At 38.8% G+C, this 14883-nt stretch overlaps 1 protein-coding gene across 3 annotated transcripts in view; it reads right to left on the bottom strand.

Moving 5' to 3' along the window:
- The window catches only part of LOC122411903 (NACHT domain- and WD repeat-containing protein 1), a 106196-nt gene that overhangs the window by 10536 nt on the left and 80777 nt on the right, over positions 1-14883 (bottom strand). For all 3 annotated transcript variants that reach the window (XM_043420981.1, XM_043420983.1, XM_043420982.1), the window contains 9 exons: positions 13991-14133; positions 13643-13803; positions 12311-13470; positions 11568-12101; positions 11174-11414; positions 10432-11090; positions 9841-10150; positions 9531-9756; positions 8615-9327 (listed from right to left, as the gene is read on the bottom strand). In XM_043420981.1, the coding sequence (XP_043276916.1) occupies positions 8615-9327; positions 9531-9756; positions 9841-10150; positions 10432-11090; positions 11174-11414; positions 11568-12101; positions 12311-13470; positions 13643-13803; positions 13991-14133 (4147 nt within the window). The remainder of the gene's footprint in view (positions 1-8614; positions 9328-9530; positions 9757-9840; positions 10151-10431; positions 11091-11173; positions 11415-11567; positions 12102-12310; positions 13471-13642; positions 13804-13990; positions 14134-14883) is intronic.

Raw genomic sequence — 14883 nt, 5'->3', positions numbered from 1 at the left:
AAACGTCACCATCTCGTACAAGTGACAAACACAAGCGCCACGGCGGAGCTATTCAAAGTCAAATCCCTGGCGTACCAGCGAGTAAAATGGGAACACTTGAGGAAACCTTCACTTTTTCAATATCGTAAGTGTCAACGCATCGGCCATGCGAATAAGAACTGTTTTCTGGATTATCGATGCGTCAAGTGCGCTGCCTTCCATGAACCTGGCAAATGCTCGATAGTTGAAAAAGACAACAAAACCATTTTGAAATGTGCCAACTGTGGTCAGAATGCCTCTTATCCCTGTCTTCATCCCGCCTCTTACGGTAGCTGTCCCTACTTAAAGATGGCCATGAGCCTAAAAAAAGAACAGTCAGCAAACCGACGAGCTGCTACGGAAAAAAAATCAACCGTATCAGTACACTAGCCAGCGGAAACGTTTCATACGCCCAAGCAACTACCTCGAGAATACTATCGTCATCAACGCACCTCCTGAGTGCACCAGGACAATCGACAAGGTCAACACTGCATCATCTCCCCACCAAGTGGGACGAGCACAACTTCGGAGCCCCGCACACACCAAACTTACTCTCACTACAAACTCCCCCCAGCTGGTTAGCCGACCTGAAATAAGATCTAGCTACCCTCATAATCGAGCAAATACAATCAATTGCTTCGCAAGTTAAAGCGAACTCAGAAAAAATTGAATTTATAATGGGATCGCTTTATAATGGATAGCAGGCCATGTATGATTAACAAAATTAGAATCGCTGCAATAAATGTAAATTCCATCATTGCAAACTATCGCCGTCTTGAGTTACAAGAGTTCATGAAAAAGCATGGTCATGACATTATACTTCTATCAGAAACAAAACTCAGTCACAGATATAAATTACAGTTTAAAGACTATAACACAATTCGAACAGATAGACTCAACTCGCGGCATGGCGGAGGCACAGCCATTATAATAAATAAAAAAAAATTTCCCTTTCGAACTAATAAACTATCCATCATCAGTGACAAACAGCATACTGGAATTTACAATTATTAAATTATCATTACATAATGCAAAGAATCTATAGATAGTGAGTGTTTACGCCACAAACGATAACCGTACCTTATTTATTACAGAGCTTGAAGCATTATTCAATAAGCTAAAATTACATTTTGACAACGTGCACTACATAATTGCTGGCGATTTTAACGCAAGAAGTAAAATGTGGGGCGACCGTGGAAGTAACCAACGTGGCAAATTATTATTACGTTGGAAGAACAACTATAATATCAGATACAAGTTAAAAATTTTGCCACCTGAGCATGCAACTTTCAAACTAGCGCACACCTTCTTAGATCTCGGTCTCGTAGGCCTCAGATTAAAAATATCGGATTGCGTAAACGGCAAAACACGCACGCTTGCAAACGACCCAGAAACTCCTCGGAGATATACTTTCAAAGCCATTAACTGGAAAAGATTCGGAAAGAAATTGAACAAATTGAGGCTACCTGATATCCCAGACACAAAAAATCTTTCAATCGTAGAAATTGATGAAGGCCTTAACACCCTTAACGAGGCAATTACGAGCACGATAATGTCTACCGTGCCAGTAATGAAAGCTCCCGATAACCTCCGTAAGTTCAGCACTCCAAAAATACGTAAATTACAAAAAAACAAATCATCACTTGTCTCACTATACACTCGCTTCACATATCCGACCCATGTTCGCGAGACCCGTTAACCAAAGACGCAAAAATCGCACTCAAAATAGTAAGATCAGCAATTGAACATGAAGTTTCAAAAGCAACAGAAAAATTCTGGAGCAAGCAGATCAAACTTATAGATTACCGTAATGCAGACTCATTTTTCCCGAAAATCAGTAAATTACTCAGACCAAAACGATTTTACGATCTAGATAACATGCATATTGACCAAACAAACCACACGCTGCTGCAACGCAGCACGTGCGATAATGGCAATGCTCCGATTGAAAATGGTAAATTCATCTTCACCTCAATAGCCGATAAATTGAACATCCTAGGAGCCTTCTATGAATCAATAAACTCCCCTCGATATCTGAACACAAACACAAGACTGAAAGATAGTGGATTCGACGGCAAATAGATTAAAACAGAAATTTCGAACGAAAAGAAGAAACGGTGATACCATTGCTACATTTTCTGTCATCAACCGAGCGTCTAATTCTCGCCCAAGTGAAATTGAGATCTCTGGCTTTTGCAACACCGAGTTGGTTGCCAAAATTTTTTAAAAATTACCTAACAAAACATCTTATGGACTTGACAATGTTCCCGCCATCGTGCTTAAACATCTCACTTTTAAATACATTCATGCATACACTATCCTATTCAATAATGCACTAAATAACCATTATTTTCCAAAAATCTGGAAGAAAGCATAAGTTCTGCTGATACTTAAAAAAAACCAAAATCCAAACGATCCATCAAGTTACAGGTCGATAAGTCTAACTCCAAATGTAAGCAAGGTATTCGAAGCCATTTTAAATATAAAAATAATCCACATCTGTAAACAAAATAACATCGTTCCACATATGCAATTTGGCTTCAAACATCGCCATTCTACCACGCACGCCATGCATAAACTGTTATCAGACCTGAATGATCACGTAGACAGATTGCAAATAGTGGGAGTTGCGCTTTTAGATCTAGAAAAGGCTTTCGATTCAATATGGATAAACGGGATATTATTCAAACTGAAAAAGAAAAATTTCCCAGAATGGCTAATTTACTCCATATGGGATATGATTTCGGACAAAACGTTCGTAACCTGGAATGGGATTACTATCTCATCTCAAACATTTTCCATCGAAGACAGTTTGCAACAGGGTACAGTAAACTCGCCAATTCTGTTCAATATTTTTACCAGTAACATTCTCAGACTCTTTGGAATAAATAGTGGCGATAAAACCTCGGCCATTGCATTTGCAAACGATATTATAGTATACACAAGCAATAATAAAGTATCCAGAGTGCAATATGCGTTAGAAAACATAGTTGAGAAAATAAACCAATATTATATGTCCTGGAACTTACGTCTAAGCCCCACAAAATGCGAAACAATCCTGTTCAGGAAGCCATTAATTAATCTTGCGTCAAAAAGTAAAGCTGGTAGCAAGGATTTTAAAATCCAAACAACGATTCCGGGTACAAATGACAAAACATTTATCCCACACAAAAAAGTTGTAAAATACCTCGGAGTGCAGGTCGATTACCTCCTTCGAGGCAACAAATATATTGATGCACAATTAGAAAAAGCTAAACGGGCCCTTCAAGCAAACAGCCGCATACTCTTTAATAAGCACCTCTCACAAGGAAAGGTACTTTAGTGTCCGCCTCTGATTTTGATAATTTTTTTCTATGTTATAGTCCATCCAAAAATAAGAGACACGTATTTTTTTTTATCGGCCGAAAGTTACTTTTAAGGGGTGAAATCAACCCTCAAAGTTCGGCATGTTTTGCATCTGATAGAGTGTTTCATATAGCAGCACTCAACCGATCGAAACGAAATCAATTGCAAAATGTTTGGCATGTCAAATAACCCATATGACATGTCCATCTTCTTATGCACCTTTACGGCAAAGGGGTGAACCACCCCCGAATGCTCAGAATTTTTTCGTATAACAAAAACTTACAATCCGATTTTAATAAAACAAACGCCATTTTGCAGAGCAAAAAAAAATAAAATCGACGTGTTTTCGGGTTTTCCTCATATCAAAAAAATTAAGGGGGTAAAACACTCTTAAAATATCAAATTTTGTTTTGAGCACTGGCCCCTTCCAATGTTAGTATTCTTTTCATAGAATGTAGCTTATCAAAAAATAAGAAACACGTATTCTTTTTTATCGGCCAAAAGTTATTTTTAAGGGGTGAAATCAACCCCCAAAGTTGGGCATGTTTGGCACCTGGTAGAGTGTTTCATATGGAAGCACTCAACCGATCGAAACAAAACCTATTGCAAAATGTTCTGCATGTCAAATAACCTATATGACAAGTGTTAGTTTTCGTTCTACAGGTTCTACTATGACATCTTTAAACGGTTGTTGAAAATCTAATGTCGTATCTTCCACGATTTCTAACCGATTGAACTCTGCCATAGAAGCCTTCAGAATTCTCTCGAAACTTTCTTTCAATACCACTTCATTATTGTTAGCAGGACTGTCAGGAATGTTCATTACTTCAAATGTAAGAAGCAACAGTCTTATTACGTTCATTGGGTTGATAGACATGTTCATGACAATACGTTATTCACAATAGCGGACACGATAGTGACAGATAAACAATCAAACAGCAACTAAACTTCTGGAGTAATATAAAGTCAGTTTTAGCTTCTTCATCTTGAGTGGGTGGCTTAATCTGACATCATCACAAAAACAGATTTTTTTATTTTTTCGGATATCTCTCAAGCATTAGGCTGAGCGAGCTGGCTTTTTTAAGAATACATGGCTACGAGCCGCTATAGCGATTCTTGATATGAATAAGAATATGGCAAGGCTTGAGTCAGCTTTGTTTGCCTTCTGGGCGGGGAATTGTCGATGCGACTCTCGATATTTGAGTTTTATTTTGTTTTCGTAAATCATTCAAAATAGAAACTTATATAAATAGAACGAAAACTAACACTTCTCACGTAAAGCATGTCAAAGTATTCGATTCTCTATACGATTATAATGTCAGCCAATGAATATGTGAAATAAATATTATTCAACATATAAGTCGATACGCAATGATAGAGGAACCATATGAATTGAATGTAAACATTTCGATGCGCAAAGTGAAATTCAAGATTTTAGGACTGGTTTACCCCCTTAATTTTTTTGATCCGAGGAAAATCAAAAAACACGTCCATTTTATTTTGTTTGCTCTGCAAAATGGCATTTCTTTTATTAAAATCGGATTGTAAGTTTTTATTATACGAAAAAATTCTGAATATTCGGGAGTGGTTCACCCCTTTGCAGTAAGGGTCCATAAGAAGTTGGACATGTCATATAGGTTATTTGACATGCAGAACATTTTGCAATGGGTTTTGTTTCGATCGGTTGAGTGCTTCCATATGAAACACTCTACCAGATGCAAAACATGCCCAACTTTGGGGGTTGATTTCACCCCTTAAAAATAACTTTCGACCGATAAAAAAAAATACGTGTTTCTTATTTTTTGATAAGCTACATTCTATGAAAAGAATACTAAAATTGGAAGGGGCCAGTGCTCAAAACAAAATTTGACATTTTAAGGGTGTTTTACCCCCTTAATTTTTTTGATCTGAGAAAAACCCGAAAACGCGTCGATTTTATTTTTTTTTGCTCTGCAAAATGGCGTTTGTTTTATTAAAATCGGATAGTAAATTTTTGTTAAACAAAAAAATTCTCAATATTCGGGGGTGGTTTACCCCTTTGCCGTAAGGGTGCATAAGAAGTTGAATATGTCATATGGGTTATTTGACAAGCCGAACATTTTGCAATTGGTTTCTTGGTTGGAACTTTGAGGGTTGATTTCACCCCTTAAAAATAACTTTCGGCCGATAAAAAAAAATACGTGTCTCTTATTTTTGGATGGACTATAACATAGAAAATAATTATCAAAATCGGAGGCGGACACTAAAGTACCTTTCCTTGTCAGCCAAATCAAAAACTATTTTATATATGTTACTCGTTAGACCCATCCTCACTTACGCGGCACCGATATGGTGAAATACGAACAACTACCTTCGAAAAACTTAGAATCTTCGAAAGAATGTGCCTTAGACATTGCCTTAAATTATATAGACCAGAACACTCAGAATATCAACGATATTTATCTAACAAATATATCTATGATCTAGCGGAAATTTCGAGAATCGATTACTTCACAATAAAACTGACAAGAGACTATTTCAGCAGCCTTCCTCTAATAGATAACAACGTAATCCAGGAATTCAAGATACAACCAGACCCCGTCTCAGCGCTCCAATTACGCACAGGTTACACATCGCCCCAATCGTTTGTATATTGTGACGCTCGGGGGCTGATACAAAATGGAGACAATGTCCCCATACTATACCACTGGCAACGCAATAAATCCGACGAAAGAATATCGCTAAATGAGCGCTGCATTGACTTCAAATTGCCGACCTTTACAAACCCGATATCGATCCCTTGTAGAGACAGAAACGATTTTCATAGACTGAAATTCACAAAATACTGGTGGCTGAACATTGATTCCACACATATGAGAGAGTTATCAGAAAGAAAACGCCAGTTCAGTATTATTAGAAGAGCCACTTAATGCTCCCAAGTATTCCGACATAAAATGCTCAGATTAAGTTCTTCTTGTATATATGTAAATATTCTGTTGTTTAGTATTTAAGTCTCTAGTTTTTAACCTTAGTTCATAAGCACTACGATGATAGCTCACGGGGTTTTTTCTTTTCCGGTCACAGCAGTTTGACACTTTTTCCCCCACGTGATAAGCACCACCCGAGTGCAATTCCTATTCTTACCAAAAATATAATACCCAACATCGATACAGCATCTCTACAAACCCGTGATACTGGCATAAAGTCGAGCACTACAAGCAAGTAGTCCAGATCTTACCTATCTCAATACTTTATTCGTATGGTTTTTTTTTCTTATGTTTTTTGTAACCTTTCTACACTACATATTGTACTTGCACTACTACAATAAATACTTATAATAAAAAAAAACCGCTCTCCCCGCTGCAAAGTATTTTATCGGATGGGATCACGAAAAAATTGGTAGTCGCCGGGATTACTTTGTCGAAAATAATCGACGCCTATTCTTCTAATAACGATGACGGTGTACGGTTACTTTTAACCAAATCTTTTTACGGACATCCTCGTATTACGAATCGGTATTCCACCGTTGATCGATTACAAGATTTCATTGACGAGATTATCAAACTCCTGAGTCCTGAGTAATGATCACCAAACATTTCATATAAACTGTCTTTCGTACATTAAGGATTTGTTTATTTATTTATTGTTACATGGAATAATAAAAAGAAATAATATTTGCACTGCATTTTGTACGTTGAGGATTTGATTCATTATTTTATATAAAATAATAAAAACAAGTAATATTTATGTTGTTTAATTCTCCGATCTGAATTAACCTGATGGCCACATACATAATTATCAAATGTCGCTAAGGTAGGGAGCGCTTGTGCCATCTACGCTGTTGCCATGATTCCGAAGTTTTACATTTGGTGTGCTCAATTTTTGGAAAAGTTGACGATTATAATAATCAATAACTCTGAATCGGTACTGTAAATGATTATTTTCAAGGCACCAAAAGTTAGTTCGATATTCCATTTAACCGTACCTGCTTTTTCAACTCCGTGGCATCGTTTTCTCGGCAGATATATATAATGTACTGAAAAATTTTCGGAACATCCCCATAAACATAATGTGATAAGCACATCAAATGCTCCAACTTTGCGATTTATTTTATAAATAATTGTACTGTGGATCGATTTGAAATTTGACAGGTTTATTAGTGAAAGGATCATGAACGCTCACAAAAAATTTCATCTCGGTAGCATCGTTTCGTCTTAACCCCACAACAACCTTAAAAAATAAATGATTAAAATCTCTTCAACGCGTTAAGCTACAGAGTTCGAAGAGGTCGCAATCGAAAGAAAAAAAATAAAAAATATGTCAATTTATAATATTCTCCGGAATGCTATAATTAATTAATTATTGAAGAAACAAATTTTGAAAATTTTCGAAAACAATTGGAAACGCTAACGCTTCGGTAGTCTTTGGCAGCAACTCGTCATAACATAAATGTACTTGTCTCAGAGTCGCTGCCGAGACTCTAGATATGAAATGGTATAGGATTGTAATGTAGTAAGTGGTGTATAGTGTATGACTGGTAACGCACGCATGCACATATACACACACGCCTTGTCCGGAACCGCGCACACGTCGAAGGTGCTCTAGGTTTGCACGCGCGCGTGCACGTGTGTGTGTGTGTGTGTGTGTGTGTGCGTGCGTGTGTGTGTGTGTGTGTGTGTGTGTGTGTGTGTGTGTGTGTGTGTGTAGCTTTTGGTTACCGTTCACAACTTGCTAACTTAAATATCGCTACTGATTGTAATTTTTTTTTTTTAAGGGGTTAAAACTCATGCGCCTCCTTAATATTGCATGGATTACCATCTATTAGCGTTAGGAAATAATAAAAACAAATTTGGATCCTTTTTGAGGCGGAGTCGTGATTCGACATAATTATCTTTTATTTTTTATGCCTCTGAGAGGCTGTGTCCATTTTGCCCCAATTTTGTTTTTTTAAATGAAATTCGGAAAACTAGGACCGGCAATTAATTGTTGGACACCAATATAGTTCACACAGCAATTATATCCCAGCACGGTCCTATTTCGAGAAAACTGGTTATGAAGGAATATCCCCCTATCCACTGATCGCAGTGAAACTCATGTCAGAACTCTTGTCTTTTTGCCCTACATTTTTCTTCATTTCTCAATCGAAACTCCAAGTTTTAAACTCCGAAATAGTTTTATAGAAAAAACTTCAAAAACTTTTTGCCGCAATACACTTTTCAAGATGCGCTCAAATCTTGCACAAATTTAAGTAATGAAGTTCTGAATGGCTTACCGGAAGTGAGATGTCCGTATTTGCGCTGCCAAGTATAAGTATCAAGTGATACCTCCTTTTTGAGAAACCTTCTAGTAGGACGTTTGGGTCCTGGTGGTCTGAGATCAATCGGTGCCACATAAGAAGGTAATTTGACGTATTGAGCTGGTGTGTTATGAAGACAGAGTATTGGCATGCAATTGTATTCCAAAAGATGTAGAGCAAGTCTTGAACAATCGGTTGACATCTCGATGCCAAGAACCGGTATGTGAACCATAATGGAATTCAAAGCAGTGCCTTTTTTCGTGTCCCAGACGACGAGACTTTTGTCTTCGCTTCCAGAAACTGCCAATGTACCATCGCCTGATAATCTGACGCAGGTGACATAACCAAGATGACCGACTAACGTATGAATATCTGATCCGGTGTTGATGTCCCAAACGATAAGATTCGCGTCCCGGGATCCCGAAACAACGATACTTTTGTCGAGTACAGCTACTGCTACGCAAGTCACGTGATCTGTATGTCCAACCAAAACTTGTGACAACTTTCCGCCTGCTAGTTGCCAAACTTTCAGGCTCATGTCTTTTGACCCGGTAATCAATGATTGAGAGTCGAATGTCACAACGAGGCAGGTCACGTCTTGACTGTGGCTGACCTGATGCTTTTCTTCTGGACCAGCTCCGAGACTCACTATTCTCACATGATTGTCACCGTTGCCGCAAACCGTATATCTGAACAGACAAGTTAATCGCTTTTCTTTCCATCGATATAGACTTGAACTATTTCATTTTTCATTTTGATAAGACACTAAGGAAAATTGATTACCATTTTTTAAATAATTAACTCATGCATCAAGCAGGAGAGAGCGGTGGACAATCTCTTTTTAATAATTCTTCGGATCTGACAGGACTTATGTGTTTTCCTTGATGGTTACCTCATATCCGAAGTGACCGCGAAACATCTTCCTGGCCCGCAAACAGATTGAATCAATGTTCCACTGTCGGCAGCCCAAACCCGTATCGCTCCGGCCCGATCTGAACTGACGACCCTTCTTCCATCCAGCATTGCCGTTACCGCGGTTACAGGAGCCTGGTGTCTAAATGTTGCCACGACAAGACCCAACGTGAGTCCCCAGACCCGAACAGTTTTATCCTCAGATCCTTTGAATTTAAGAAAATAGAAAATACACGATGTGATGAAATTTTCTGTTGGTTCTCTACAATATTTCCGGTATTGACGCTAACCTGACGCAGCAAAAAGTCCGGATGCCGAAAAAGCAACGCAAGTCACACTTGCTATGTGCCCTTCGAGTGTAAGCATCAATTCATGCGTATTAAGTTGCCATAGATTGACGAGGGAGTCGACTCCTCCGGTAACCGCCATGGCGCCGTCTCTTGATATATCGAGGCAAGTTATCGCCGCAGTGTGCGTTTGAAGAGAATCTTGTTTGCCTGGTGGTTTATTTGGTCTCATGGGGCCTTCCTCGGCACGAAAACTCCAATATATCAAGCGGTTGCCTCCAGCGGTTATCAGAAAATCGTCTTTCTCCGTGACCTTAAAAACATATAGAACGGAGAGACTATATGAAGCCAAAATTATTAGGGCGTTTTGACTACTAACCACCACAGCTATGAATCTTTGTGACACAAGTATAAGTATGTGTGCCTATGTCCTTGGGGAGCATTTTTTTATAAATTTTTAATTAAAAATTTTATGTTTTTACAATCTTTGTTAAAATTGAGTAAATAATATGGTTTACCAAAAGTGCAACGAAAAGTTTAACGACTAAAATTAATTTCAAACAACTACTTCTTCCTCTACATTCGTGGACTCACTTTGATTGTGGTTACAACTGTTGAAGGATTGGCGGGCAATGTCTTGATGAATTTGCCGCTGTGCATGTCAAAAATAGTGACGTGTCCTTCGAGCCCACCAGCGATCGCTCTCCGACAATCCTTGGCCAGGCAGATACTCTTGACAGGACCTTGATGACCTCGGAGGGTGTGAATTTCTGTACCGGTCGCGAGTGACCTGAGATACAATTGATGGTCTTCGCAAGCGGCAAGAAGAAACACGGAATCAGCAGAAACGTCCAGCATGACAATGGGCGACGGTAATAGTATGCTGTTAAGGAGAGTAAAATTTTCAAGGGACCATAGGCAAACAGTACTATCCGATGATCCCGAAACGAGAACTTCTCCGGCTGCGTCAACCCGTACTGCCGTAACAGGACCTCGATGATGATCGACTTTCATCAAGACCTCCCCAGTTAACAAACTCGTAGCTATTATCCTTGAATCTTCACCCCCGCTAACAATAACCGAATTGTTCAATGCCGGTGTTAATGTCAAAACTGGTGCTATGTGTTCGCATATTCGTCGTTTTAGTGTCAACTCTTTCATGTCCCATACTATTATCGAAGTGTCCTCAGAACCTGTGAGCAAGTATTGCGATTGTTGGGTCACCGCAATGCACGATATTGGATTTGAGTGACCTGCCAAGGAAAAATTCAACATAAGGTATTGCTTCGAAGTCGAAGCTTCTGTCATTCAAAAAGTATAGATAACACATCCTCACCCTTGAACGTGTGTACCAACTGTCCTGACATTACGTGCCAGAGTTGAGCGTCACCCTGAGGAGGAACAACAACAACGTGCTGACCAGAAGGTGCCGGTTCCACGAGTCGAACACCTTGGGGACAACCCAATGTTCTTATTTGAATAGGTAATGGTGGCTGCAACCATCCATTTAATGGAACCAGAAGTGGTGCTAGGTAACCATCGCACCAGGCCATTGCAGCTGTGATCATTCTGCTCACCTAGAAATGCATTTTTTATAATCTTTCTGAGTAATGATCAATGCTACCAAGCACGGAAATGGTCATTTAAAATGGTACCGTGCTACATCAAAGCAAGAGAGCTTCATTGAGACTTGAATCACAGTAATATTCTTAAATGTAACATAGACTCACAAGATCACCACTATCTTCGACGACGGGCCTTAGCCAACAGATCAATTGAGCTCCTAGTTGAAGAGGATCTCTAGTAAGTACATCACTGGAATTTCGAATTGCGTAATAAACCAGCTCGAGATCTCTCTCGAGAAGATATCGTCGAGCATGTTCGAGTACGCATCTCAAATAACTGACCGACTCCATTTGGACAGCAGCAAGAAGAAAATCGAAAGCGCAGACGGCGAGTTTTTTAAGTTTTTCAACATCACCCGCTTGAAGCAGATGAAGCCAAGCTTCTTCAACGTGTCGGAGAGTGTAAGTGATGTCCTGTGATTGTAATTTGCTCTGAAAAGGCGTCTCTTTAGCCGGTTGAGCTTCCGTATCTGCGGGGGATTTTTCTTCGCTGTCTTCAGAATCCTCCGCGAAAAACAAATTTGCCAGTTCCGTATGGTATGATTTACAGGCCGTCTGGTTCGACAAATATCGCTTCCTGGCCACTTCACGGCTCGTCCAACGCCAGGAAAACATTAATCTTCCACTCATCACACGCACCTACAAATTATCTGCGATTATTCTAAAGATCATAACACTATACTAGTTTTTATAAATGTTTGTAAAACTGTAGTGGTGACATGGAGAATCTCAAATTTAATGGGAATTTCAAAGGAATGGAAAAGTTACACTTACAGAAGATTTGAAATCATAATTAAAGGTAAACTTGACATTAAGAGGTGATTAACCGGGTAAGGTTGAATACTTGCTTTAAGCCACGGTGAAAGAAATCTTCGTACGAGACACCAAGTAGCAAAGTTGAAATGTCCATCTTCAAGAAGTAAAGGTTCATCACCACCGGTTGGCATTATTAATTCGAGGATTTCAGTTTCGGAGATGCCATATTCGGTACAAGCAAGGAAAGAACCGACATTATTAGCGGCGTTGATGCCAACGAGACTTTCAAGTTCATCAAGAGCACTGGCAATATCTGGAAAGTTATTACGAGAGCCTGATAGTTCGATAAGAATATCTGGATTTCTCAGGCGATCTTTTTGCAACGGTGTCAGCCTGAGAGCTTCAGGGTGTAGAGAAGTTGTCAGGATGAGATGGACTCCTGCAGGTAATTGAAGTGGGAGCCATGATAGGGCGGCGACGATGTCACTTTCCAGAGGATGTAAACGATGAAGATCGTCAATCATTATAACCAATTGTGTATTTGCCAATGCTCCTTCCTCTATGCCTCGCATTATTTGCGTAAACCAATTATTGAGGTAAAGTGGATCGAAAGAAGCATCCCGAGGCAAATTCCCATCGTTGTTTCCCGTGAGAAAGCCAATGTGTTCGCACAATACTCTCAAGAGTTCCAAGCTGTAAGCGGATCTTGGAGTCAATGTGCAATGACGAACTATGCGGTAAATCGGTTTACCCAACCAGTCTTCCGCCTTTTCATAAATTTTGGCGAGTATACTGGATTTCCCTGAAGACCTTGAACCCTTAATTATGATGGGAGCATGCTTTTGTTCTTTTCCCGCAATCATTCGTTCCTGAATGAGTTGCACGACTTCGTTGTTCTCTTCGGCTGGCTCGTATTCCCGCAACTGCGAAAGATGGATCATGCTCTCGGCATACACTTCTTGGACCATTTTTTTTCGACTCTTGATTTCTGGATCAATCTCTACTGAAGCATTCACCAAAGACTGCACGGCATCAAGGACTCGTTGACGCAGTTCCCTCATGTAAGTGTCGTGATTACTCAATTCTGGATCTATTCCATCTGGCGTGTAATCCACTCTTTGACGTATGATATTATTCGATGGCAACGAGGCTTCTAACTTTAATTTGAGCCTCTCACTTTCGGGGGATGAGAGCGGGGCATTGCTCCAGTCACGTATTATTCCTATTATACCTTCTCCACCTGGATCAAGATCTGCAACAGGTATGCAAATACTTATGAGTGATGGGGATTCTGCACACCGCAGATGAAATCACGACGATTAAACTTTCGATTTTTCTGTTTTTTGTTGGCTCGAATTGTTTTTGAATTACACCATGACTATTGTTGACGTTGTTTACATTTTGAATAGTGATTTAAAACGTACTTAGGCCATACTCCAATTGTCGTTCAGCAGTGCTTTTCAACACATTTAAAACACCGGTATTGTTGGGTTGAAGAAGCAAAGCTGCCTCCGCCGCTGACTTCAAGATGTTCTGCAGATTTAAGCCGTGAGTTGATTGCCAATCTTGCTTGGAAGTTTCCTCGCTATACGTTAATAAATGTATTACATTAATGATTAAATACGTTTCCATATTGTAGGAGATCTGATGAAAAGATTGCCTGGTCGGACTACAACGAATTTTCTCATTTTAAAGAATAAATATTGTTTTTTAAATAGTGTTAAAACTTCATATCATGCAAATTCTTCAATCCATCATATTTTTCCTATTACCTAGTAGCTTTCAAGGTGTAATCATCGTCGTTGGGTGTATAATACTCGTTGAGCAGTGAGTGGTCACTTATAAGAGATTGATAAGTTTCATTGTCAAGTTTTTTCGGTGCCCAACCTGGCGTATAATCTGCTCCAACCAAAAGCTGCAAAAAGTATAAGATTTTGCTGGCGGTTGATGACGGAATAAAGCAAAGTTAGATTGAGTATGAAAAGGAAAGTAAAAATTAGAAAACGTGTATTCAAGAGGTTGGATCACGAAATAAAAATAATAAGAATTGACTGAAAAAAAATATTATGTTCACGAATAATAACAAAAGACTAGTGCAAAATTTCAGATGTTTAGACCTCGTAGTTTTTCAGTAATAAATTTTTGAAATTTTGCCGTTACGCATTAGATCTTATGGCAATCGCAATACGATCACTCATATTTCAAGAGAATGGCATAAAAAAATAATATGTTCGAGAAAAATTTAGTATAAATCAATGGAGAATGAATTGTTGAATTGTTTTATGAGGACTCAATTCTTACCCAAAATATAACAAATTTATCCTGCCACACCGAATACTGATAACGCAATTAGTCTAAAAAGACCTTCTATATCAATGGACATGAAAACTCACAGTACTCAAAATAATAAGAAATAAAAGACAAAAGTCTGTAATGATAATGAACCAAGTAAGATGTAAAATGTAAGAGAAAAGTTACGTATTTTGCGACTTATTGAAGGAATTAGATGATCTTAGAAAAAGAAAAAATTGGAATGATAGGAAAAAAATGCTGAAAATTAAAATTTGCCAATTGCTTCCTCAAGATGCTCAAAGCTTACTCTACGAGGTGCTATATTTTTTTTTTTCATTTTGGTTTTCTCATAGAGGAAGCTTTCAGCATTGTT

Source organism: Venturia canescens, chromosome 6 (assembly GCF_019457755.1).
Source record: "Venturia canescens isolate UGA chromosome 6, ASM1945775v1, whole genome shotgun sequence".
NCBI lineage: Eukaryota > Metazoa > Arthropoda > Insecta > Hymenoptera > Ichneumonidae > Venturia > Venturia canescens.
Note: the sequence above shows the minus strand (reverse complement) of the source record. Positions and strands in the feature narration are given on the sequence as shown.